Raw genomic sequence first — 27,944 nt, forward strand, 5'->3', positions numbered from 1 at the left:
CTGGAGTGAAAGTAAAAACAGCCAATTACTGAAATAGCAGCCACCTCATGGGATACTGCTACACAAATCCACATTGGTAAGTCTAAAGTAAGAAAATTGATGTGTTCCACCAATATTGTCAATTTGCATGGCCTTAACCTCCTTGGAAATAAAATGTATTAATTGTAACTCATATTCCATACATCTTCAAGTGGGAGACTAGATAATGATCAGAACAGATATCAAGTATTTGACTATTTTGTGTTTTACTTTCAGATAAATCTGAAGCTGCTGACTGCCCAGAAAAGCCCTGTCTCAAGTCATTTGAGAAATGAACATTCTCTTTTCTTATTCTCCAAACTACTGTATACCAATCTCAAAGAGTGAATTTCTATGGGGGCTCTCCTGTGAGTTCACTGCCATTATAGTGGAGCCAGTGGGAGTGTTTGGGCCCTGATGCTCACTCTCCACCCTCATATCATTTTGAAGTCAGTCAGTTCTGTGCGTTATGATTGGGCCAGATTGCAACTAATTTTCTCACTATACTCTGAATTTAACGATCTTGATGCCATTGTTGAGTTTGACGCAAGCAGCAACTTAATGTTACCATAGCATTAAAGCAGTTGATCAAGAAAGGTTTCGTTCGTTGACTCGTGTTTAGAACTTGGGTAGAGATGCACTTTCATAATGCATTCATTTATATATATCGCTTCTCGGCCTTTTGGCTAAGATCAAGTGTTGCAGGGGCGACACCATGGTCCTGCCAAGGCAAGGTTGGGATGGAAAGGCTATAACCAATCGAAATCCATACCGTGGGTTACCTATCACCGTCCGAGTCACGGTGAACGACAGCGAAGGAGGATCACCTATGGATCGGGACTTCTTCGCCAGGAGGATCCTGTTGAAGGCGTGCGGCTTCGAAGCTCCGGAGATCTACACCCTGCAGGACTTCTGCAAAGCTGGTTATTTCGACGTGACGTTCAAGCGGGTGGCAGACTGCGTCCAGCTCCTGAGGGTGTTCGAGGAGAAGAAAGACCTGCCGGAAATGAAGATCCTGACGGCGGAGCCGCACTTTTCTCTGCCGTTGCAACGGGAACGTGTGGTGATGGTGCATGTGTACAACCCCTTCGTCCCTGTCGCCGACGTGGTCACCTTCCTCACCAGGTACTTCGATAAGGTGGGGAGCGGCACCGAGATTCGAGACGACTTGGGGATCTGGACAGGCAAACGCCTGTTTAAGGTCACGCTAAAGACCGATGGTAAGGGAGCCATTTTCCACCCTCCTTCCAGTTTCGCTATCGGGGGAAACCGTGGCTACCTGGTCTACGCTGGGCAACCCAAGCATTGTCGCTCATGCGGCAAGGCTGGTCATGTGGCGGCCAACTGCAGCGCCTCCCTCTGCAAGATCTGCAAACAGGAAGGGCACCAGACAAAAGACTGCAAACAGGCCAAGTGCTGCAACCTGTGTGGCGAGGCAGGTCACCTCTACAGGACCTGCCCCAAACGCTGCCGTACTTACGCACAGGCAGCCAAAGCCAACGAGGGGGAAGCAGAAGAAATGTTTCGTGTCACTCCAACCACCAAGGCCCCCAGGGAGCTCAACGGGACAAAGGAGGACACAGAGAGAGACAAGGTGGAGAAAGAGATTGAGGCAACAGAGAGCCAATCAACGGCACTACCCCCTAAACCTCACAGTCCTCAGGACAGCGAATCAATGGAGGAGGAGGCAGCAGTGGAAAAGCAGCAGGGGGAGTGGCGGACGGTGAAGAACAACAAAAGTAAGAAGGAGCGAAGAAGAAGCAAAGCCATTTCCCAGAGAAGCGGCAAGAGGCGTCTCCCATCCGACATGGATGACAAGGGCAGCAGCTCTTCGGATGGTGAAGTGCCAGGGCGGCACCGACAGAAGAGGCGGCAAAGCTCCAGGGCGTTGGAGGACGAGACACCCGAGCTCCAGAAAATTGGAGACAACAAGGAGACCAGCGCACTCCAACTTTGCCTGCAACCTGAGGAGGCCAGTGCACCACAGCCCCTGGAATCTGGGAGCAGTGAGGCAATCATCGCACCCCAGCTCCAGGAAGCCGGGAACAGCAACACCCCAGAGGGGGTGAGTTTTGGAGAAGCTTCTCCAGCAAAGGTCATCTCAAAACCCGCTCTCTACGTGAACCTCCAGATGCCACCTGAGCAGAACACTGCCAAGGAGATCTACCTCAGCCCATCCAAAGTGAAGGAATTTGAGCTCACTACGGGTATGAAGGAGCAGACTAAAGGTCTGGGACTCTCAGAGACAGTGGGTTTGGTAGGAGAATAAATGCTTTAAAATGGGTTTAAAGATTGTATCCATAAATGTGCGTAGCATTAAATCTACTACGCGATGTGTTGCGACCTTGGACTACCTAGCCAAGGTCAAAGCTGACCTGTTGTTTCTGCAGGAGTGTGCGATACCGCACCTCAGCTCCTACAGGCAATGGTCACGATGGTGGTCCCATGGGCCATCGATCTGGTCGGGCGGAAATGACTCTCGTTCCTCCGGCCTGGGTATTCTGCTGCGGGGAGGCAACTTCACCGTCTCCGAGGTCAAGGAGGTGGTGGGCGGGCGACTCCTCGTAGCAGACGTAATGTACAAGAACGCTCCACTCCGGTTAATTAACGTGTATGGCCCGGCACAAGGGGCTGAGCGGCTGGAGGTTTTTCAGCAGCTCCCACTGCTGCTGGCGACCTCCAGGCCGGTCATTCTGGGCGGTGACTTCAACTGCATCATCGATGCGGCTGGACGATCCGGCAGGGCTGGCAGCAGATTGGATGCTACGTCCAGATCCCTGATGGAAACAGTTAAGGATGCCAAGCTGCACGACGTCTTCAGCAACCCTGCAGACGGAGCGCAGCGTAGATACACCTGGTCGCGGCCAGACGGGTCCATTCGTTCCAGGATAGACTTCCTGTTTGTGTCCCGTGCATTCACAGTCAGATCCACCGAGGTCAAGCCGGTGTTCTTCTCTGACCACTGCCTCCTACTGGCGGACTGCCACTTGGAGAAGGACCTGAGGGTTGGCAGGGGGGCATGGAAGCTAAATGTGCAACTGCTGACCCCAGAGAACATTGAGGAGCTCAAGAGGGATTACAAAGGTTGGAGAACCGTGAAACCCCTCTTTGAGTCCCTGACACACTGGTGGGAAGTGATCAAGGGAAACATCAAGAGGTTTTTCATCCTCAAAGGCACCCAGAAAGCTAGAAAGGAACAGAGGGAAATGTCCCGACTCCAGAAAAACATGCAGAATCTGCATGGGGGATGTGCTCTCCAAAATGGGGTTTGGGGAGGGAATTCGAAATTGGATCCAACTGCTCTACACTAACATCAGTAGCGCAGTCTCAATCAATGGGTGGGAAACAGATAGCTTTCCGATTAAATCTGGAGTCAGGCAGGGCTGTCCTCTCTCGCCTGTCCTTTTCGTGTGTTGCATAGAACCCTTTGCCGAGTCCATCAGGAAGGATCCGGGCATAAGAGGAGTGACGATCCCAGGCAGTGGAGGCACTCAGGTAAAAGCCTCCCTGTACATGGACGACGTCGCCGTCTTCTGCTCGGATCCGCTGTCGGTGCGCAGACTGATCCACATCTGCGACCAGTTCGAACTGGCCTCGGGAGCCAAGGTAAATCGTGGGAAGAGCGAGGCCATGTTCTTTGGGAACTGGGCTGACCGATCCTTTGTCCCCTTCACTGTCAGGGCTGACGGCCTGAAGGTGCTGGGGATATGGTTCGGAGAGACCGGGGCATGCGTTAGAAACTGGAAGGGGCGAGTGGCTATGGTGAAAAGGAAACTGGGCATGTGGGAGCGACGCTCCCTCTCCATTGCGGGTAAGAACCTGGTCATCAGGTGTGAGGCACTCTCGCTGTTGCTGTACGTGGCGCAGGTCTGGCCCATTCCAGACTCCTGCGCGATGGCGATCACTCGAGCCATCTTCCGCTTTATCTGGAGGTCGAAAATGGATCGTGTCCGCAGGGACGCGATGTACAAGCCTCTAGATAAAGGGGGGAAAAACGTGCCCAACATCGCCCTCATACTGATGGCCACCTTTGTGTGTGGCTGCATCAAGCGGTGCGTAGACCCTCAGTACGCAAACACCAAGTGTCACTACGTGCTGAGGTTCTACCTGTCCCCGGTGTTGCGAAGGATGGGTCTGGCCACGCTGCCGCGGAACGCTCCAAGTAGTTGGACCGTGCCGTACCACCTGTCCCTGGTGGAAAAATTTATGCAGAAAAACACCTTTGACCACAAGTCCATCAGGCAGTGGTCAGCACGTAACGTCCTAGAGGCCCTGAGGGAAAAGGAGAGGGTGGACCCTGTGGGATGGTTCCCCGAGCAGACTGTCAAAGTCATTTGGCAGAATGCCTCATCGCCAGAACTTTCCAACAAGCACCAAGACGTAGCTTGGCTGGTGGTGAGAAAGGCCCTCCCCGTCAGATCCTTCCTACACGCCAGGAGTCTCACCCCCTCTGCACGTTGCCCTCGAGGTGGCTGTGGTGGGGAAGAGACCGTTGTTCACCTCCTTGTGGATTGTGCCTTTGCAAAGAAAGTCTGGAGAGAGATGCAGTGGTTGCTGTCGAGGTTCATCCCGAGCAGTTCTGTGACACAGGACTCTGTGCTCTACGGGCTGTTCCCAGGGACACACACCGAGACAAACATCAACTGCAGCTGGAGGATCATCAACTCGGTGAAAGACGCGCTTTGGTCTGCCCGAAACTTGTTGGTCTTCCAGCGCAAAGAGTTGTCCCCGACCGATTGTTGCGGACTGGCACAATCCAAAGTCCAGGACTACGTGCTGAGGGACGCACTAAAGCTTGGGGCAGCTGCCGCAAAGGCGCAATGGGGAAGGGTCGCTGTCTAAGACCTTTCTGCCACAGCGCACCGAGAGACTGGGAACTGTTTAGAGCCCCTCAGGCTGTACAGCTCAAAATGAAAGGCTGTAAATGATTGTAATATTGTTTGTACTGATGCACCTGGTGATACATTTTGTAAAAGTTTAACCTGGATTGTACCCTTGTAATGGTGTTTTTGAAATGGTTTGGAATGTGATTGAAGATATTTTATGAATAAAGTATATTTTTGCAAAAAAAAATATATAAATACATATATACATTTATGTATTTATGTATATATATATATATATATATATATATACACACACACATAAATACATTGTGTATTTATGTTTTAAATAATTTTATATATATATATAATATATATTTATATATAAATTTATTTATTTATAAAATAAATTTATTTTTTTAATATATTTTAATAAAGTGATTCTGGACAGCATTTTAATAACACAACAGCATTTGCTGACAGTTTATGTGCTACTTGTTTACATTTTGATGCCATACATTACTGAGATTTTCTATTTTATTCTTAAATCCCCTGCTCTCCACGCTAGAAATACATCGCATGTAAACTGGTGAAACCTCCTGCTCTCAGATACACTGTGGCGTGGAATCATCCCAGATTTACAGAGTGCGCTAGTGAGCAAGAAAAAGGACGTTTTACCCAGCAGCCACAATGGCAGGTTTTCATGCTGTATCATCCCATTCCTAACGTGTTCTGCCTCCTTAATAACGCGTTCTCAGAGAAAATGCGGGTTGCTGGCGGGACTGTCTCTGATTCGCCCGCCACACCATCACCTCCGGCCTTCAGTAATCTGGGCGTCTTATTTAAAAGGCCGCCCCTGCACAGAGCTAGCTCTCTCTAAAGCATCAGAAACCCATGGCTGCCAAAGGGAGGAAACATGCTGCTCCCAGATTTAGCAACCCCTCCCTTGGGCATCTACTGGAAGGCCCGCCAAAGTCCTCTACCCCCACTCTGGGTGAAGACAAGCAAGGTCACCAATCCAACATGGGAGGCGGAGGCAGCGGTGGTCACCTGCAAAAGAGGACAGCCACCCAGTTCCGAAAGAGGATGAACGATCTGCGTTCCGCTAGGGTAAGTCACTCTTCTCACTCTCAGCTCACAGGGATCTCACTCACTGCCAGTTTAAGGGACATCACCATTCACTCTCTCAAACATCATCTGCCTTGCGGATCGTATCCTCATGCTGTCTGTGGCACCACTCACCAACTTTTCAGGCTAGGCATATCTATCATCTGGCCTGAGAGGCGTGCTGCTTACACTCTCTCTACCTCTATTTGTGCAGCACAAGCTGGCACACAACAGTGAGAGGTTGTAGACCAGTGGAGGAATGCCCGAAATCAAGGTAACCACAGGCTTCGAGAACAGAGCCATCCAGCTGGCCGACAAGGATCTGGACTGGTCCTGTGCTGACAGTGAGATTGACATTACTCTACCAAGAGAGAATCCAGCAGTTCAACATCTGTCAGACAACCATGCCATGAGTGATGTGGCCTGTTTCACAGGCCACTGCCATGCACTAATTATTTCTTCTTGCTTTCACAGGTGCATCTAGGAAACAGTGGACTGAGTCCATGACCTAGGGCCTCCAATCAAGCCTCAAAGAAACCTCTGAAGAGGAACCTGGAAGCGCCCTCCTTCAAGTCTTGTCACAGCACTTACCCACACCCTCCACCAGCACAGAGACACACACCTCGGTGGGACCTAGCTTTAGAGTAGCATTGGGATCACAATCTGGTGAGCACATCACACTGTCTGACCCCCTGCAGGTGGCAGCAGGGACTTCCCAGGTCCTGGCATTCCAAGGACTGCTGGAGACCAGAATATTGTTGAGTCTGAGTCAGATGACAAGCCTCTGGACTCAGTCATGTCACAGTTGCTAGAGCTGCAAAGGCAAGATTGGGAACATCAAGAAGGGATATCCACTGCACTCCTCAGATTGCAAGGCACGATGGATAGCGCCGACATGGCAACGCACCGAGGTCAACACTGGTAGGATAGCGGCCACCATGGAGATTTTGGTCCAGGACTTTGCTCCTGCACTGCTGTGTGGGCTCAACTCCATCCTGACACCATAGATGGCCTCCAACAGTGTGTACGTAAGAGGGGTGCCAGGCAGATTGATCTCACCCCAGCTACCCTTTTCCTCAAAGTGTCAGGTTGAGAAGGGCGCAGCAGATGACGACGATGTGTGACACCCTCTGAACTATATTGCAGGGCTCCACTAGACTGGTCTAGGCACCAGAACCTCACTTTCAACATCCTAATGGCTTCCTCCACCAAAATGCAACTTGCAGCATAAGCCTCATTATACCTTCTCTCTGCTACAGTCCGAGGCCACTGCACAGGCTTCATCAGCCATATCAATTGCAGGTAGCCTTCATCCCCAAGGAGTTAATCCTGCATCCTCTGTGGACCCTGGAACACATCAGGGACCTGAGACCTAGTGAGAATATAGGAGTCATGGACAGTCCCTGGAAACTGTGCGCAGGCCTGCAGGATAAGTTTGTGGCAGTTGCAGACCAGCTGAATGTTCAGCAAGTGGAAGCACTTCCGGTTGACGTAGTTGACCACTTGTTGCCACGGAGATCTAAGCATCATGCAAGTGCAGTCGATGGCACCCTGCACCTGTGGAAAATCCGAGTTCTGGGCAAATCCTAACACTCTTGTATCCTGGTCCCGGGCAAAATGCACAAAGTTGTGTGCCTTCACAAAAATGGCATCTGTGGGTGGAGCTTGCGATATCCCAGAGGTCACTTGTGGATCCCCAAAATGGGCAACTGGTGTAAAAACAGAATGCCATGGTTTAACCTCACCTGCACACTCGGGAGCACATCTATCAGGATTCACAGCCACAGTCAGAGCCATAGCCTGGTCTGCTATGCTCTCTGACTGATCCCCATTCTGTGCACAGGGTGTATGTGTCCAAATAGATCCCGATGGTTTTCCTGTAACCTCCAGCAGTTGGCCCGGAGTTGTCCTACCTTCTGGCAGTTAAAACACAGGCTTCTCGGCCTCACTTTTCATCTCAGCGCAACCCTTTCTGTCCTGACAAAGGCCCCCAGCATTTCCCTCACTCCCATGGATGCTCAGTTTCCTTACATTCTCTCCACCTCCATCCTTTCCAGTTGGTTGGGGGGTGACTTGGGGAGGGTCTCTTCTGGAACAAAGGTTTGTGGATCAGCTCAATCATCACCCGTGTGGCTGCCTGCCTGCCCCCTGTTTCTCTAGGTGAGTCCTTATGGGGAAGGGTTGAGTTTTTAAACTCCTCAAAGAGAATTATTTCAGAGGTTTTCATAAGTGGCTTCTGTTTTAAGTGCCTACACCCACTGGTCAAAAGCAATTTGCTTAAGTCTTTCAAATTCCAGGTACGTCTGGTCAGGCGGTTTCCTGAGGGTACAGAATTTGACAGTATGCATCTGGCACTAACTGGTATGCACTTAACGTAGCCCTTTTTTCTGTCCCATAGTCAGTGGCACTTTCCTCAACCAAGAGGGAATAAACCTTGAGCCTTCTCGGAAAGCTTACTCTGCAGTAATAGGGACCAATTTAACTGCTCAAAGGGGATAAAGGCAGCTTCCACCTCTGCTTCATCAAACTTGGGGATTAAATGATCAAACTGGATTGACTTAGCCCTCAAGTCTGAGCTAGTGGTGTCTTCAAGGGACACAGTAGGATTCCTGTCCCTCAGCTCGTGCTGTTTTAGTTTAAACTCCCTTTCCCTCCTTCTGTCCCGAAATTCCCTCTCTCCTCTGTGCCCTTTCCTCTTTCCCTTTCCTGAAATTCTAATTTCCACTGCTCCAATTTTAATCTCTCTACCGCTGCTCTGTTTTCATCATCCTCAATCTCCACCTGTAGACCGCTGGCCACCCCTCTTAAAATTTCAGGTTTTCTGGCTTTCAGATGAAATTCTAATTCTAAACGATTTGCTAGCTCTTAACTGTTCGAGAGGCAGAACTTCATATCCTCAAAAGTAACTTCCCCTATTTTTCCTGGTAAAGGACTGGCATCAAATGTGGACATTGCTACACTTTAGCAGTACAGACTCAAGGAAACCTTTTGTTGGCAGTTTTTAAAAATCGGTTTCAAAGGAAGTTTACTTTCCCGACTAAATTCTTTTGTTTCGTCTGTGGGAACTATCCCAGCATTGAGCTCCTAATTTATGACCAGTCCCCAGGCAACATCCTCCCAATTTTTTTATGCTCCTGGATGAAGAAAGAGCTGGCTCCCCTTCTTTTTTCAACCCCCTCAGTTGGTTGCAACAATGTTAATTTAAAAAGATTCCCTTTCCTCATGGATACATTTTCCCAGTCCAAATGTATTTATGTTTTGGAAGGAGCCAATTTAACCAGGCTTTCTTGAGTCAAAGAGCAAGCAAGTTTGTTAGTTACTATAAACCAGGGGCAAAGAAAAAACAAAAATGCAACACATACACACAGATCAGAAATGAGAAGTTGAGTCCAAAAATAAAGAAGTTTAAAAAAGGTATACAAATCAGTCTTTGGCTTGTCTGAGGAGTAGATGGCGAAATGTTGTGGCCATTAAGTCGAATGATTCCAGTAGAGCTGACTTTGCCAGTTTAGCAGTTGGCTTGAAGACACTTAGTTCTGCAGGGGAGCTGAAGGTACTGTCCTGTTTCCTTTTTGACTTTGGCTTTTCTGACTTGCCTCCAGCGAGAGAGACAGAGACACAGACACTTGTACCTGCAAGCTGCAGGAATCTTGAACCACTGCAGTCCATGTGGTGTAGTGCTGTTAGGGCAGGAGTTCCAGGATTTTGACCCAGCGGCAATGAAGGAATGGCAATATAGTTCCAAGTCAGGATGGTGCGTGGCTTAGAGGGGAACTTCCAGGTGGTGCTGTTCTCATGTATCTGCTGCCCTTGCCCTTCTAAATGGTAGCAGTCGTGGGTTTGGAAGGTGCTGTCTAAGAAGCCTTGGTGAGTTCCTGCAGTGTGTATCTTGTAGATGCTACACACTGCTGCCACTGTGCATCGGTCGTGGTGGGAGTGAATGTTTATGGAAGGGGTGCCAGTCAAGCAGATTGCTTTATCCTGGATGGTGTCAAACTTCTTGACTTGTTGGATCTTCACTCATCCAGGCAAGTGGAGAATATTCCATTACACTCCTGACTTGTGCCTTGTAGATAGTAGGCAGGCTTTGGGGAGTCAGGTGATGAGTTACTCATCGCAGGATTCCTAGCCTCTGACCTGCTCTTATCACAGTATTTATATGGCGAGTCCAGTTCAGTTTCTGGTCAATAGTAACCCCTAGGATGTTGATAGTGGGGGATTCAGCGATAATAATGCCATTGAATGTCAAGGCTGCAGTGAAGGTTGAATCCATAGAGTCTGTTCCCCACTACAGACACTGTTTCCCAGCAACTAACCCCTTTCATTGACCTTTCTGAGCCTGAATCAGACTCTTCACACCCTTGGCATCCTATTTGACTCAGACAAGTTTGTGACAATGTAGCTGCACCATAACCAAGGCTTCCTACTTTAACAGTATGCCAGCCATTTCCGCTCCACCTCAGCTCAACTTATGCTTTAGTTTCAGACTCAACCCTTCCATGAGTTTCCCCACATTGCACTCTCAACTGCAGGTCATCCACCATTCTGCTGTCTGTATGTTAATTCATGCCAACTCCCTTTCACCAATCACTGCTATTCTCAGTGACTGACATTGGCTCCAGGCCCAGCAATGCCTGGATTTTAAAATGAACATCCTTGTTTTCAAATCACATGATGGCATCTGCTTGATGGTATCCTCACCCCCCTTCCTATCTCTGTGAAGGTCTTAAGACATCTCAGGGCTGTTGAGGTGAGATCTCATGTTGCACACCAAAATAAACTGAGCAGGTTCAAGAAGATTCTCCAACAAGAGATAAAAAGGTGACCTCATTGCCAGGGGCTGGAATGTAAACACCTGAATATGTGAAACAGGAGCAGAAGTAGGCCATTCAGCCCCTTGAGCCTGCTCCACCATTCATGGCCAATCTGTTTATTTCAAATTCCACATTCCCAACTACCCCCTATAACCTTTGATTCCCTTGCCCAACAAGAATCTACCTCTGCCTTAAAAATATTCAATGACCCTGCCTCCACTACCTTCTGAGGCAGAGGGTTCCAAAGTCACGCAATCCTCAGAGAGAAAAAAATTCTCTTCATCTCTGTCCTATAAGGGCGATTCCTAATTTTAAAACAGTGCCCCTTATTCTGGACTCACCCACAAGAGGAAACATCCTTTCCACGTCCAACCTGTCAAGGCCGTTCAGGATCTTATATACTTCAATCAAGAATTGGGAGGGTGTCCCTGGCCCCTGCCAATTGGACAATGCTGTGGGAAGACATGGAGGAGACATTAAGCTGAGGCTCCTTATGCACTCAGGAATCCCACAGCACTAATTCTTCCCCAAAGAGCAGGAGTTAACCCCACCTACTGCCCCACTCTATTCTTGTCCCAGGCAATAATCTGCTACCTGGTGCAGAGAGGGGAGGAGAAAAATGCAGATCAGGAGATCCCCCTGGGTGGATTGCTCCTGGGCCTGGCCCATTGGGCCTTCAACAGGTCCAGGCAGTGGGCAGTCGAGGGTGTCATTCAACCATCTCTCTTCTGCTGCTCCTCCGGGAGAGGGAGCGCATGGTACCTGCCGGTGACCTCGAGGTCTTCACCCACCAGTGGGCCCGGAGAACGTCCATTGACTAGCGGAGTTTCCCTTGCTTCAGTTCACTCAGGTTGTCCGAGCTGCTATGGCAGCATACATGTACATACATATTGTAGCCTAGAGTGATGGGCTGAGTTTCAAAGTTCTTCCACCACATGGTTAACCAGGAATCTCTCCCGCTGCTACCACCAGCCATTGGCGTATGTTAGAAGGTGGAGCACCAACCTACTTAGCCTGGGGTGGGGAAGTACTCAAACCTGGAGCTTCAGACATTCCCCACTATCCCACCAGCGTGTCAGCCGTACCGTTTTGAAAAAGACCACTTTTCTCTATGATCTATTTACAAGGTTGTCGATAACAAGAAGTATTAGCCGCACCGCTTTCAAATAGGACACTCAGCTCCTCTTAACTGGCTAATCGTCGAATCAAGAGGAGACAGAGATTGGGCGGATTACGTGCGCCACGCAAAAATAATGGTGGTTTTAAGTGGGCTTTAAGTTATCACATGCAGGCAGCTCTTTGGATTCACGTGAAATAAGGAATGTGGAATCACACTTTCTCTAGCTGGTAGGAACCACAGGGTAAAATTCTTCCCCTCTCGCCGCGTGTGGGTTTTAACCTTAGGGTGGGTAATGACGAGGTGGTTCTCCGTGATTGAAAAGTTGATTCGCTTTTGAATGTAGGTACAGCTTTGCTTTTTCTTGCTGAATCAGATTGGGTAATGCGCTTCGGTTTGAGTGACCTGATGTGGGAAGTCTTATAAAATGGTAAACGCTAAATACTGCGGATGCTGGAAATCTCAAATGAAAACCAGGAAATGCTTGGAACACTCCGCAGGTCTGACAGCATCTGGGGAGCGAGAAACGGTTAACGTTTCGAGTCTGTATGACTTCTTACAGATGATAATTATCAACGTCCAATTGTGTCTAGGTGATTTCCCCCCCCCCCCCCCTCCCAACCCGGTCGATTGGGCCGATTTTAAACTATGTAACAGCAGTTCTAGTTCATTCTCTTCTGTAAACGCTCGAAGGTTTTGTAGAATGCCCGTAGTTGATTAATTTTAGTCCAGACTTAGTATTTGTATTCCTAGAATTGAGTTTTAACTGGACCCAGTTCAGTTTGTCCCAGTTGTAAACTTGATGCAACTGAATTTCCAGAGGCTTTAGTTTCGGTCGCCCTTGTTACCATACCCTGCCTTATCCCAATGCCTTGCAACAACCGAGCGTTAAAGTCAGACTAACTTTCTTTGTATAACCGAGAACGACTGAGATGCCGCTGTAGGAAGTGTTTCTCTCTTGGTGTAATATCATTTATCATGTGGCTTTGTCTGAAAAGGGATCTTGCCGTGCTCATGCCTACTCCTGTGTGCTTCATTGAGAACGCCCTGGACGGCTCCCTCCGGGTAAACCGTGCGGCGCTGGACATCCTCGCAAGCCACCATGAGCCTGTGGTGGTGGTGTCCATAGTGGGACTGTACAGAACCGGGAAGTCTTACTTAATGAACTGGCTGGCAGGAAAAACGCAAGGTACGGCATTCCACACCCCCCCCCCCCCCCCCCCCAGGCTTCTGGGCACTTGCCAGGGAATCTGCTTTGGGGGTGGTGGGGAGGGGTGATATTTAATATTGATGAGTATTGGCAATAAACACTTAAACCCACCGAGCCCTTAAAGACTTGCAGTAATCTCGAAAGCAGAAGTGGCGGTTTGCTGGGGTGGGGTGGGGGTAATAACTCGCTGTGCCTTTTTAAGCGCAATTGATAAACTGACAGCTCTTCCAATGCCGAGACATGGCCTAATAACCGAGTGAGGCGCATATACAGCTGGTGATCTCATTTCGGTCATATTCACTTGTGCTCAATGTGTCATAGTCTTAATGTTATCTGTACCAAGCAACCCACGTTTCACCTCTTCTGTTGCTTTTTCCAGCCCTTCTTGCGAGGGACTGTCCTCCCCCAATTCACCCATAACTTAATGTACTGACAATTGGTCTGGTTCCAGAGTAACTCCTGCTGCACCAAACCAGTGTTCATCCTTCCTCGATTACGCTTGTACCAAAGGAGGATTTTTTATTTTGGGCGGAGGTGGGGGGTGGTCTCCTGTGGGGAAGCAGCAGTCGGTAACCGCTGCAGTAACCTGGCCATGTTAAACTAAGGAAAGTGAGGGACACAGCAAATTCCCAGCACCAATTCCATTAAGACTTTTGAGTTCGGGACCTCCCTAATTTCCTCCTTTCCCCCCTCCGCCCGTCCCACCCAAAGAATTAATGTCTGATTTTCCGCTTTGTGTCTTGGGCATTGGGGTAATTCTATAGGGCGTGGATTTGCTTGGCTTGTGTTAAATGCGTCTTAAAACCTGCCCGGCGTATTGATCTGTTTTCCACGTCCGTGTTTGAAGCAGGTTTCCCCCTTGGCTCCACGGTTCAGTCTCACACTAAAGGGATCTGGATGTGGTGCTTGCCTCATCCCCTCAAGACGAACCATTCCTTGGTGCTGCTGGATACGGAAGGTCTGGGCGATGTCTCGAAGGTAATTTGTGTGTAGGGCGCTCTTTCTCCCACTTGCGATTGGGAGTTGACGCTGGTTAACCGAGCGCTCCCGGTCATCTGTCCGCTTAAAGGCCCCGAACCGAACAGTCATTAGACCGAAGTGAATCGCGGATTCGTTGGTTTAACTGGAGTACATTCCCCGGCCGAGTGTGAGCTGGGCTGACGGCTAAGGACTCGCAACCGACAGGTTTCGGACGCCGCCCGTGTCACCCGGAGAGAAATCTACTTGCGTTAGCGCAACGAAGACGGAAACTTAAGTGGTAATGTCATTGGACTGGTCATCCAGACACCCAGGCTAATGCTCTGGGAACATGGGTTCAAATCCCACCAGGGCACTAGTATCGGTGATGGTGACCATGAAACCATCTTCCAATTGTCATGAAAACCCGTCTAGTTCTGCCGTCCTTACCTGGGTTGGCCTACACGTGACTCCAGGTGTCTGACTGACAGACCCACTGCCCTCTGAACCGAAGAAGCCAGTAAATGGCAATTGGGTGACACCCACGTCCCAGAATATTTTTTTAAAAATCAGCCATTCTCCAGACTAAACGAAACAGCAAGTCTTTCAATCCACTCTCCCATCAATTTTGGCACTTCTACTTTCGGGCAGGCAGACTCTTCTGCTTGTAGTATACATTGTGGCCTCACTTGAAATGCAATTCAAAACAGAAAATGCTGGAAAAACTCAGCATCTGTGGAGAGAGAAACAAAGTTAACGTTTCAAGCCTGTATGACTTGGACCAAATCATTAATCAATCAAATTTAATCTGCATCTGATTTCCCTTTATCCATATCAGTCCCCTGCCCCACCAAAGCACAATCTTCTGAAGATTACTTGGTTTCCACCTCCATGGTGACAGTCCTTTCTCTGCCTTGCAAATAAATAATACGCTATTTTAATATGAGCTGTTGAGTAACTGATTGGCAGTGCCCCCAGTTTGTACACACTCTTGCACAGAGGTGCGAAATTAGCTGGTGATATATTGGGTGATCTAGCCTCCCAAAGCCATAATGAGTCGAACCACAGCCTCTGTTGTGATCTAACCTTTGGTTCTTGACTGATTTCAGGAGTGAGATTAGTCATGTGTTCCATACATGCTCCTGTAGCTGCACTGTCATGATATTTAACCTGAAATATTGCATATCTCCACTTGTACACATTTCTTCTGGATAAATGAGATTGTTTATTACCTTATGGTGTAGTGAATATTTATCTCATACTTATCTTCCAATCATCAGTCTACCAGTTACTAACTTTTCTGAATTTGGGAATCTTCTTTCTCACTGAACTTATGTCCCTTTCTGAATCCCCATATTTTCATTCCTTTTTCTACTCTTGCACTGAACAATGACTTGTTCCCCTCATTTGCAATACTAATTTCCCAGAACCTCATTGAGCTATATTGCTGTTCTTAACAGAATACATGTTGGAACCATGATTGTACTATTTAGTACCTGTATTAATTTTTCTGAATGGAATTTCTACAGCTGGGTGGAATACTTGCTGCATCATGATATTCCTTGGCAGTTGAGTTACTGAACAATGTGCTTGCTTTACTTCAGGGTGATCAGAAAAATGACTGCTGGATCTTTGCTCTTGCTGTACTTCTGAGCAGTACCCTTGTCTACAACAGTATGGGTACAATCGATCAATATGCCCTAGAAAAACTGTAGTATCCTTTTTCTTTCAAGGAATTGAATCCTCTACTTCATTCCAAAGTAACATTGGTGTTGACTTTTGGCATCCAGGTGGACAAATTTCAGATGCAGAATGAAACCCATTGGGTGACTGACTGAAAGCTTGATTTGTTGACTGCGTATGACATTCACCTCACCAGGCATGCACTTGTAGGAATTATAGGCTCAGTGAGCATGAAGTGAACATGCTTCTCATCTGAATCAAAACTGCAGAATTTCACCATGGTTAATTGTCATTTCTGTAACTTGATATTAACCTTTTTTTCATTTGTTCACAAGATGCGGATGTCGCTGGCTAGGCCAGCATTTATTGCCCATCCCCAACTGCCCTTGAAGATGGTGACCTGTCATCTTGAACTGTTGCAGTCCATATGGTGTAGGTACACCCACAGTGCTGTTAGGGAGTTCCAGGATCTTGACCCAGTGACAGTGAAGGAATGATACATTTCCAAGTCAGGATGGCGAGTGGCTTGGAGGGGAACTTCCAGATCATGGTGTTACCATGTCTGCTGCCCACTTCCTTCTAGATGGCAGTGGTCGTGGGTTTGGAGGAATCTGGGCTTTGGTAAAACTTTCAGCTGTTTCAGGGTGCAGTCATCTCTTCATTAGCACTGGATGTATGAATGGCTGTTGTGAAACAAGGCCCATCTTGACCAGCCTTAATTCTTGTTTGGGGTTAATTCCTTTCTCCAGTGAAATACTGAGGTGATGTATTACCTCCATTCTCCCTCCCAAAATACAAGTTAAATTATACAATGTTAAGGAAGATGCAAAAACAGGCTTGGGGTGGAGTGGAGTGGAGGTGGCTTGTATATCCATCTTTGAAGATGGGCAGGTTAATAAAATGAGTTGAGTGTCTTATCAATAGAAGCATAAGAGTACAAAGCTATGATATGAAAAAATGCTACTCGGCCATAGCTGGAGTTTCGTGTTGAATTCTAGAGCTGGCTACAATTTTATGAAGAATTTCAAAGATTTGGAGTGGGTACAGAAGAGGATAGTTCCAGGGACAGGTAGTGACACTAGATTGGAAAAGCTGTTGTTCTCGGACTAGAGAAGGGTTGAGGGATGGTATTTAAAAATTTAAAGGGTTTTAATAGTTAGTTACAGTTTCAACTGGGCTGAAGGGTCAATAATCAGAGCACATAGATTTATGGTGATTAATAAAGAATTGGAGATGACTTGAGAGAATTATAATGCCAAGTCTGGTTAAGATATTGTGATGGATTCGGGCGGAATTGGGAAAAGATTGGAGAAATTTGAATGGGAGGTGGAACTTACCAGAATACTTGAGAGCTGGTGTAAAATGGATGGGTCAAATGGCTGCCTCTGCTGTTTTTCTCTAATCAAAACCCACCTGACCAAGTGTTGCTAACTATACACTGGGTTGTGACAGCCTTGTGGGAAAATCTGACCCATGGGAATACTCTAATGCCTTTTGTGCTTTGACAATCAGATGCTGACTGAGATTTTGCAGGTACCTTGGTTCAATTAGTAAGTCACCTGGAGCTCTGCTTAATTGTGCACAGCAAGATCTCACCTTGGGCAGCATTGAGAAAAAGCTGTGCTACAGCACAGGGATAACACTGGCCTTTTGAATACCACCGTAGCAGTAATAAGAAAACACTTGGAGTTCAAGGTCTCATCTGACAGCGTGACACTGAGCTGGACTTGAGCCTATATTAAGCTCTGTTTCCTTATTAATGCTCCAGTGTACTTGAAGGCCAGTGTTATCCCTGTGCTACAGCCAAATTCTTTCTCAATGCTGCACAATGACTAGCACATTTGTATGTTTCAATTGAGCACCAGCTATGAGATTTACAGCATTGAAGAGAAGATAGAATAAGGTTAGTACGAACTTCTCAAATTGCACAGAGCAAAATATTGAATTGATGAGTATCCTGGTTTGGCTTGTTTCCTTTTTGAAATGGGTTCTTTAACCAGCCCAGCTTTGTCACCGAGCTGACTGAGCTCATTAAAGTTAAAGCGAGCGACGATTTCCATGAAGATGATGAGATTGAATATTTGAAGATTTTTCCGACGTTTGTCTGGTGCATCAGGGACTTCAGTCTAGAGCTGAAAATTGAGGGCAAAGTGGTGAATCAGGATGACTATTTGGAACATGCTCTGCTACTGAAGAAAGGTAATGGAATTGCCCTTTACATTTGTTCCCAGTTGCTTCAAATTAACAGTACTTTAAGCAATGCCTCGCAGTAGAGATGGTGGCATAGTGGAACTGTCACTGGGCAGGAGTTCAGAGGCCCAGGCTAATGGTTTTGGGGCACATGTTCAAATCGGATCCTGTGGTGGAACTTAGCTTTCCAGATTTATTAAACTTGTAAAACTGTATTTATTGTCATAAGGGACCAGGTGGGTTCATTTTAGGGAAGGAAATCTGCAGTTTTTAACCTGGTCTGCCCTATGTCTGACTCCAGACGCATAGCAGCGTAGCTCTCTTTACCTGCCCTCTGAAATGGCCTTATGATCTAGCAAGCCACTCAGTCAGGGGCAGTGGGAATGGGAAATAAATACTGGCCTTAACCAGTGACCTGCATCCCATGAAAGAAAAAGGTCACATTCTAAATGACAACACAGAGCGACCTGACAATCTCATGCATTGGTTTTTGATACAACTCCAACTGCTGGGTTCAGCCTTTGACACAAGGGAGTACAACTACAGTCCTTCTGACTTAACTGCTGTAAATCCATAGACAGCCCCAATTGGAAACTACTCAAACTGTTAATCTTGTTGCAGGGAATAATTGTGTTGCTTGTCAGCCAGGTGGCACTCCCAGCTGAATCAGAAGGTTGGGAGTTTAAGTGCCACTCCAGAGAATTAAATAGAATCTAAGCTGGCACTCACGATGTGGCACTGCCATCATTCTGATCACACATTGGACTGAGGCCTGATCTCCTCTCGTGGGAGGTAAAAGGTTGAATGCTGTCTCTCTTCACCCCAACACTGCAGGAATCCCTTACTAATGACAAAAACAGTTGATCTGGCCACAGGGTACTGTTGTGGGTCCCTGGTGAAATTCCCTAGTGACAACACTGCTGAAGCCTGGTGAGCACTTTGGGGTTGTGACAGGACATTCTTCTGATCTCACTTCCAAGGATGCGGGAATCAGTGTGGAGGAAAGATGGCGAAGCAGTGTGCTGGCATTACTTGGGAATAGCCCACTTTTTTTTCCCTTCCATGTTTGCTCCTCCAATTATTGACTAAACTGCCGTCGTTGAACACTTTTTTTTCCCTTCTCGTTTGTTCCCTTGTTTCGAGTGTCGATCCAAGTGTTTGTCACTGAAGGAGCAGTCAGGATGGTGGCGTAGTGAGGGGTGTAATGGAATACTCCCCATTTGCCTGGATGAGTGCAGCTCCAACAACACAAGCTCGATACCATCCAGGACAAAGCAGCCCACTTGTTTGACACCCCAGCCACAAACATTCACTCCCTCCACCACCAATAGTGGCAGCAGTGTGTACCATCTACAAAGATGGCACTGCAGAAACTCACCAAGGCTCCTTAGACTGCACCTTCCAAAGCCCACAAACATTACCACCTAGAAGGACAAGGGTAGCAGATACATAGGAACACCACCAGCTGAAAGTTCCCCTCTAAGCCACAACCCATCCTGACTTGGAAATATATTGCCATTCCTTCACTGCTGGATCAAAATCCTGGAATTCCTAACAGCACTGGGTGCACCTACACCACAGGGCCTGCAGGGGTTCAAGAAGGCAGCTCACCACCACCACCTCAGACAATTAAGGATGGGCAATATATGCTGATATGGCCAGTGACGCCCACATCTGTCACTCTACCAGTAATCCAAAAGCAGCTGGTAGAAATACATTCAAATGAGTTGAAAGCCAATCTACTGTAATTGATTATCATGAATTAATGTCCTTCAGGAAAACTAGGAAACCTGCCTTATGTGACCCTAGAACACGGCAATGTTGATCCTTGACTGCCCTCAAATGGTCAAGTAAGCCCACTCAGCTGAAGGGCATTTTGGGATGGGCAACTATTGCTGGCCTTGTCAGCAATGCCCACATCCCAGGAAAGGAGCACTACTGTCCTGAACCCTAAGACAACTGTATGGGCTCCTATTGTTGTGAAAGGGCAAATCATTATAAAAACAATAGTCCTATCTTGGTGGCAGCTTTCTATTCTCCCTCTGGGCCTTGAGCCAGTGTTTTCAGCCCCATGATTCCCAGCATTGGTGGTTTTCACCTGGGATTATACATTCCTTATTCCTTCCTCGTTAACCTAATTTGTTTTCTAGTTTGCTGAATTATATCCATTCAGGTGTTGCAGCTTTCAACAGTTCAGTCACATGAATGTGATTTTTGTTAATTCAGGTAATTCCAAAAGGGTGATGGAATATAACTTGCCCCGGCAGTGCATCCGAAACTTTTTTCCCAAACGGAAATGTTTTGTCTTTGTCCGGCCGGTTGCCCGCGATCTGCACACAGTGGAGCATATTCCAGAACAGAAGCTAGACCAGAGCTTTGTTCAGGAGTGCCAACGGTTCTGCAAGTACATCCATGAAACCTCGCAAGTCAAATGTCTCAAGGGAGGCCATGTCATTACTGGCAGAAGTGAGTATGGCTTGAAATCAATGGTAACATCGCATGCTAAATGGACATCCAGAATTCACAGTTAAATATGCAAGCTTTAACGAGTATTCCTGTTAACTAATGTAGAATGGAAGGAGGCCTTTGGTATAGATGTAACTCATTACCAGATCCCCTAATTCATCCTAGTCCCCACTGCCCTTCTACCAGCTGTTCTAAATGTTGCCTTTTCAAAATGTTATCCAATTCCCTTTGAGTTGCTGTAGTCGACCTGGTAGAATTGAAGTGAATCTCTGGCTAGAGTCAAAGCTAGCACAATGGGAAAATGGTTTTAGGGCAGCCATCTCGTTATGATACATCACTGTCGGAGTTCCTCACCCAAACCTTTTCAACTGCTTCATCCCTCCATCCAGCATCAGGTCAGAAGCCAGAATGGTTGGTAATTTGTGACTCTTCAGTGCATTTGTAACTCCCCAGGGCAATGGATTGATCTGTGCTTGTCCAGTAAAAACTGGACAACAGTTAGTGTTTGGCTGATGGGTAGCAAATCGCATTCATTTCAGGCAATGAGAATCTGAGGGTCATATTTCACCATCTCTGGCTCCAAATCATGGTACTCTCCAACAGCACTGGGAATTACCTTGCCTACAAACTGCTGACATCAGTGGTCTGAGAAGCTTGCTCACCATCTTGAGTGCAATTAGTGATGGGTAATAAATGCTGGTCTTGCCAGTGATGCCCATATCCAAAAAACAAATAGCATATAGAATTTGCAGCCTAAACCGATTATTGAGACCAACTGATCCACCCTGGTGCTCGTCTTATTAATCCTGTCATGTTCTCCTTTTCACTGTCTTGCTTCTTAAATGCATTTGGCACTCGTGAGGTAGCAGGTTTTACAACTTAAGTCCAATAAAGATAAGTTTTATTAATGGTATCTTGTTTTTATAGCCTGTTTTTAGACTTCTGTGTCTATTGCATGAACTTCCAACACCCCTTCTATGCAGCTCTCCAGATCATAACTAACAATGTATCCCTCCCTCCCTGGTGCTTTTGCCAATTATATTTAATATGTCCTATGGCTGTAACTCCTCTCTGTAGAAATACTATTTCCCTATTTACGCTTTGCTTTGATCAAAAGATCACAATTTTGATCGTCTCATCAAAAATCTCTAACCTTCCCTGTGTTAGAGCATACCCAGCTTTTCACATTGCTCTAGTTATTTGAATAGATCTATTGAAAGCCATTACAATTGGTATATATGATTGAGATAAAATTATGGAAATAGCATCCAATTAATTTAGTTTCATGATGTTGAAAGCTTTGGGGGGGGGGAAAAAGTCTTTCTATTTTTGCTTTTATTTTTGCTTCCAGTGTTGGGTATATTAGCCAGCAGCTATGTCTCTGCTATTGCCAGCGGGGCTGTCCCTTGCCTGGATGATGCCGTTACCTCTATGGCCAGGATAGAAAATGCTGCTGCTGTAAGACAGGCCTCGGATTACTACAGACAACAGATGGAGCAACTGGTAAAAATGCCCACAGAAACAAAGGAGCTTTCGGACATACATGGGAAATGTGAGAAAGAGGCCCTTGAAGTCTTCATGCAGCGTTCATTCAAAGACCAGCATCAAGAGTATCAACAACAAGTGGTGGTAAGAGTTCCGGGCTCTTTTTTACACAATTTATTTTCACCTTTTTTAGTTGTTTGATTCTGCTTATTTGTAAACTTTCCTGTGGCATGCACCTCTTTTTAAACCTGTGTTTAAACCTGAAGATTGTTAAGGTCATGGAATTCTCAAATTCTGCGGCATCACAATATATTCCATTGTTTGTTCAGTACTCATCCTTCACCTGATTTGGTGCAACTGAAGTGCATAATTTGGTGCAATGTGTCTCATATTTGCATCTGGTCCTTGCTTGTAATGTTGATCTTGTCTTGGCCCAGTGTGATCTCGCACATCAGTATCTGGATATCTGTCAGAAGAATCAGCAGCTTTCTGTGGAGAAATGTCAAGGTCTGCTTCAGAGCTTTTCTGTAGAAATGGACCAGAAACTGCAGGAAGGGATTTACACTCGACCCGGTGGGTACCAGCTCTACATAGAGGACAGGAATCTGATGGTGTCCAAGTACCACTCTGCACCTGGAAAGGGAATCAAGGTAAAAGTTGACATGGTCAGTAAGACCAGTGGTGAAAATTGGCTCACGGTAGTATTTTATGCGGGTGAGAGTTAGGCTGTTGCAGTGTCAGGTGACTGAACTGTGGTGTTGGGAAATAGAGCATTGGGAGGTGGTCCACAAGAAAAATTAGGATTATGTTCCCAATCTTGACGATATTGACTGAAAAAGTTTAGGGAAATGGGGAAGAGTTTTTCATTGAAGCAGCAAGGATTTCTAGATGAAGTTTGCTTCCAAATTAAGCTGATTAGTGTGATGGAATTATGGTTTTAAGTTCTGACCTTTTCCTTTTGAAGATCTAGGCACTGTCAAAACCTATACAGTTTTCAGTCTGAAAATCAGATTCCAATTGAGTTTCTGAATGGGGCACAGAAGGTAGACGTGTCAAGGGGAAAAAATACCCTCTAACTCTCTGACTTCCCACTCCATCAGTCTTGTAGCATTTGGGAGGGCTCTGCAGAGGTACTTGATGTGGATTTTCCATGTTTAAGGGATGAAATCACCTCTGTATTCACCACTCATCTTTTTGCTTGTCTCCTTTTAATGATTCACTGAATAGTGGAAATAATTTCTCCAAAATAGTTCTTTGGGGTTAAAATGAACAAACCACTCCTCTGGTGCAAAAGCTCTAACTTCATGAGTTTTTCCTCTTAAAGTTAAATGCTCAAGTCTGATATCCCAATTTCAATCGCTTCCACCCTTTGACATCCATCCTAAACCAAAGGCCACATCTTTGCATCTTGAAGTTGTGGTTTTACCCCTATGTGTTTTTGCCTTAAGCTACGCTTATGAAACATTCCATCTTGGCGGCTTTGGAATTTTACTTCTATCCACCTGCTGCCTTTCTGTAGATGTGATTCCTCAACCAATGCAATATTTCACAGTATAATAACTAACCTTGGGAGTGACATGTATTGAATGCCTCCTCTTGATACAATTCTAAGGAAATATATTGTGCAGGACTGAAGTAGCCATCTTTGAAAAAGATACAAACTTTTTTTCTCAACCCAGCAAGTTTCCTTTCTCCAGGCAGAAATTCAATTCCTTTGAAGCTTGCTTCCTGAGGGTATGGAGGCAATGAATACTGAATCATAATGGGTGAGATAATAGCTCTTGCCCTTTCAAATTCTTCCAATCGTGAATCTGTTACTTGACTCATCTGCGGATGTCAAATATCTCCCCAACTACTGCATAAACATCTTTTATGATTTTTAAGCATCATTTACATCTCTCTATGATTTACCTTGTGGAACACACCAACCCCAGCTTCTCTAGCATCAGCATAACTGAAATCCCTCATTTGTTTCATTCCAGGCTGAGGTGATCCTTGCAGATTTTCTTAAGAGGAAGCAAATGGAGGCACACGCCATATTGCAAGCTGAGAAGAAGCTGTCTGAAGCTGAGAAATTGTTGGCCAGTAAGGACTGATACTACTCACAACTGTCACATTCTAATAGTTAATCTGCAGGATTCCGTGGATAAATCACTAATTTTCTGTAACTGTCAGTTCATATAGCACACATCTTTGCATGGTGGTTTACTAAGGTTGAAATTTTGTATTGCTGTGATTTCATGAGTGGTCTTTTTGGTAAGATGTGGAAAACAGGTTGAGGTAGTGAGTGCCATATTTCCTGTCTGCAGTCTGGCCAGTGTGGCTGTTTATTTCCTTATCTGAAAGTTGTGCTTAAGACCCTGGTCAGGAGTGCTAGCATTTATGTAAAGCAATTTGACAGGTTTTGAGACATGTGGTTGGACAGTAGAATTTCCCATAGATTTCTTGGTGGCAGTCCTGAAATATCTCCACTCATCAAATAGAATCGAATATCAAGTAAACAGCTCCAAATGTAGAGGAACATAAATACAAATTTAAGAGGTCATTCAGCTCCTCGATCTTGTTCTGCCATTTGATTAGATCATGGCTGATTTTCTTTCTCCTTCCTCCCCCACCCCCAAGGCCCCCTGCTAGACAATGATTCCAAAGGGCAGCTATTGTCGTCTTTAAATGTTCAAGTGGCATTTCAGATAATGGAGTCAGCGCACATTTGTCACAAAGGAGCTTGTTTACTAACTGGAGTCTTTTTGGATAATTGAGTGATGAGGGTTACAGTGCTGGATGCTAGTCATTACATTACAGGAGGCCTTTCAGTGCTTCCAAGTCCATGCCAGTTCTTACGTAGACCAACTCAGTCAGTCCCAATTACTGTTCTTATCTCTCCATAGCCTTGGATGTGCACATCCAACTTCCTTAAAATCATTGATCATTTCAGGTGGCTGTATTAATTTAAAAAAACTTCCTCCTATTGTTCTGCATGCATGCCTAAAATCCTAGTCAGTATCTTGTACCAGCTAATAGGAGCAGTTTTTCTTTGACCAGCTTAGTTAAATTAGACAATTGTGTGCATCTTTGATCCACCAGTTTCTCCAATGTAACCTTGCTACATAAAATCCCACCCCCACCAAACGCTCGAGCTTTTCTCATAAACCTCCACTGAACCTCAAGGATTTGCACATCCTTGGTGCGACCAGAACTGGGTGCAATACTAACTCCCGGCCTAACCAGAGTGGTTCCAGCAATGCCTCTTGAGCCAAAGATCCCATATACTTGCTCACTGAATGTGCTGCAGCCTAAAAATCCCTAGTTCCTCTGTCCCAGCAAACTCCAGAGCTGTGCCATTTAATCTATTGCCTCTCCCTTCTGCTGAAAGGCAACATCTCATTCCCCTATTAAATTCCATCATCTTTCCTGCTGAGTATATGGACATTGAAAAGGTGTTGCAAGTGCCACTTAATAAACTTATTAGCAAAATTAAATCTATGGGATTAAAAGAATAGTGCCAGCATTGGTACAAAGGTAGTGTAGTGGCGAGGGGTTGCTTTTTACTGGAAGGAAGTATACTGTGGTGTATGTAGGTTAGTATTAGCCCAGCTACTCTGATATTTACTGATCAGAATTCAATATAGCAGGCATAATATCAAAGTTTTCAGATGACTGGACTCTGACATGGATAAATGATAGCAATGGAAAGATTTCAGAAGAGATTATTAGATTGATAGCAGGGGTGAGATGCCATTATGGAGAGAGGCTGGGCGGAGTGTTTTTCAACTCTCGATTTTTGAATAAAATAAATGGAGTTTCCGGTGGTCAATAACTCAAGATTAAGGTGATTGGGAAAAGAACCAGAGGCGAGGTGATAACATTTACTACACAGCAAGTTGTGATCTGGAGTGCACTGCTTGCTGTGGTGGGTTCAGGTTTAATGGAAATTGCCTTCCCTGATGGGGCTATTGGGAAAGAGTAGGGGTTGAGGTATTATTGCAAAGCTCTGAGCCTTCATGGGTATAACTGGCCAAATGACCACCTGGTGAGTAGAGGCAGATGTTTTTAAGGAGGGAATTTCAAGGCCTAGGCAGCTATATAAATGCAGTGGAAGCTATGATGGAGAGGGATCCATAAATCAGCCAGCAGTGGGAGTACAGAGATCAGGGTGGTTGGCTGGAGGACAGTATGAAGATCTGGAAGGGTGAGACCATGGAGAGATGGAAATTGAGGCCCTTCCAGCATGGGATGATGGGTAAAGGGACTTGGTATTGCTTACCAGCCTGAGTTGTTTTTCCTCTCCCACAAGGTGAAATGGAGAAGGCAACCCTGATGGAACAGGTGAATAAGGCTCGGGAAGAGGAACTCTTTGGGCTGAAGCAACTGAGGGAGGATGAGAGAAGAACCAATGAGGAAAATCTTCGGCAGATGAGGATGAAAATTGTGGAGGAGAGAGAGGAAATGTTAAAAGAGCAGGAACAGGCCTTGGAAAGCCTGATGGCTGAGCAGAAGGCAGTATTGGAAAAGGGTTTCCATGAAAAAGCTGAGCTTATAGAAGAGCAAATTCAACAGCTGAAGGGTCAGGAGCAGCAGACATGGGCTGGTGGCTTTTTGGGCATTATAGATTTCATTGGAATCCTGCGCTCTATATTCAATGCAGCAAGAGCTCTTGCCACCAGTTTTATTGGTGAAGTGGAGGAATAATCCATTCATAGATGTAGATTCTTGGCAAATTGACAAAACTAAAGTGGAAAAATGTCAATATTGCATTGAATAGATGATATATTGCACATGGTGTAATTGATGGAAAACTAAATGCCTTTTGTACAGTTGGTATAAAATAAAATTTATTCTTGCTATTCTGGTTCACCAAATTAATCCTTGGGGTGGTGGGATTGTCTTGAGGATAGATTGGGAAGACAGGATCTGTATTCGCTAAGTTTTGAAGAATGAGTGTTGACCTCATTGAAACTTAATAATTCTTGCAGGGTGGGTGTAGATAAAATGTTTCCCCTGGCTGGTGAATCTAAAACCAGGGGGCATAATCTCATGATGAGGGGCAGGCCATTTAAGACTGAGGGGGGATTTCTTGATTCAGAGGAAGATGAATCTTTGGAATTCTCTTCTCCAGTGGGCTGTGGAAGCTCAATCATTCTGCATATTCAAAGCAGAAATCAATACTTCTGGAGACTAATGACATCAAGGGATATGGACATGGCACAGGGAAATGGTGTTTGAGGTAGATCAGTCACGATCTGATCGGTGCAGCAGGCTCGACAGGATGAATGCCCAACTTGTTCCTCAGGAACTTTCTTGCTAAAGAACTTTAGCTATCAAAGGCAATTGAAGATGCATTTCATTTTAGTGTGTGGGTCGAGACTGCATTTAATGGATGGCAAAGTGCCAATTAGGAAATCTGAGCCATCAATTTTGCTGTACAAGGTGAGGACACAAATTATCTGCTCATGATAATGGTCACTCTTGTAATGAGCTGCCCTGTGTGTACAGCTGTCTCAACTTGCCTTAAATGTCCAGGCTAATATTGTAATTGTTCAAACTAGGTATTTTTAATCTCTCATTTCAAACTTGAGCTTTTTAATAAATTTGTCACATGTCCTGACTTAACATGATTTGGAAGCAGACCAGTTTATGTATAGTAAACCCAGACACTGGCAATCCTGCATTGCAAAGCCCCCCCTCAGCTAGCTAGGCAGGAGTATAATGAGTAACATCACATTTGATTATTCTGGTGATCAAACAGTCTTACTGGTGGTTTCTTAATAGGAGACTAGTCTTGGGGAGATGGTGTTACCTCCTGAGCCACCTGCTATTCTGGAGACTGAGGTAGAAGATGCAATGGCAAATCCACTGAACCAATGGTGATATTTTTGGTGCATTTCCTGCAGTTGCCCAGCAATAAGCAGTGGTTCCTGGGATGAAAGGGTTGTCCTATGATATCAGGAGTTTACAAGAATGAAGGATGAGATATTGCCAATGTGTGCAGTCTTACAAGAAATAGGCCAGATAGGTAAATGATTAGTTTTAAGGTACTAAAACCCAACCCAGGTTAAAATATTAATGTAAAACTA

General features: G+C 45.9%; 1 protein-coding gene across 2 annotated transcripts; it reads left to right on the top strand.

The window, feature by feature from the left end:
• LOC144671665 (guanylate-binding protein 3-like) lies at nt 1-27,944 on the top strand. Of its 2 annotated transcripts, none has more exons than XM_078533673.1 (9): nt 1-87; nt 13,940-14,067; nt 15,651-15,760; nt 17,735-17,928; nt 20,146-20,385; nt 21,737-22,014; nt 22,308-22,520; nt 23,853-23,955; nt 26,165-27,944. In XM_078533673.1, exons 2-9 carry the CDS (start codon nt 13,987-13,989, stop codon nt 26,557-26,559), a joined length of 1,614 nt encoding a protein of 537 aa, XP_078389799.1. In that variant the 5' UTR covers nt 1-87; nt 13,940-13,986; the 3' UTR covers nt 26,560-27,944. The 2 variants fall into 2 exon arrangements, with proteins under 2 accessions (XP_078389799.1, XP_078389798.1); XM_078533672.1 differs by lacking the exon at nt 1-87 and adding an exon at nt 12,529-13,068.

This window comes from Cetorhinus maximus, chromosome 33 (genome assembly GCF_964194155.1).
Source record: "Cetorhinus maximus chromosome 33, sCetMax3.hap1.1, whole genome shotgun sequence".
Lineage (NCBI taxonomy): Eukaryota > Metazoa > Chordata > Chondrichthyes > Lamniformes > Cetorhinidae > Cetorhinus > Cetorhinus maximus.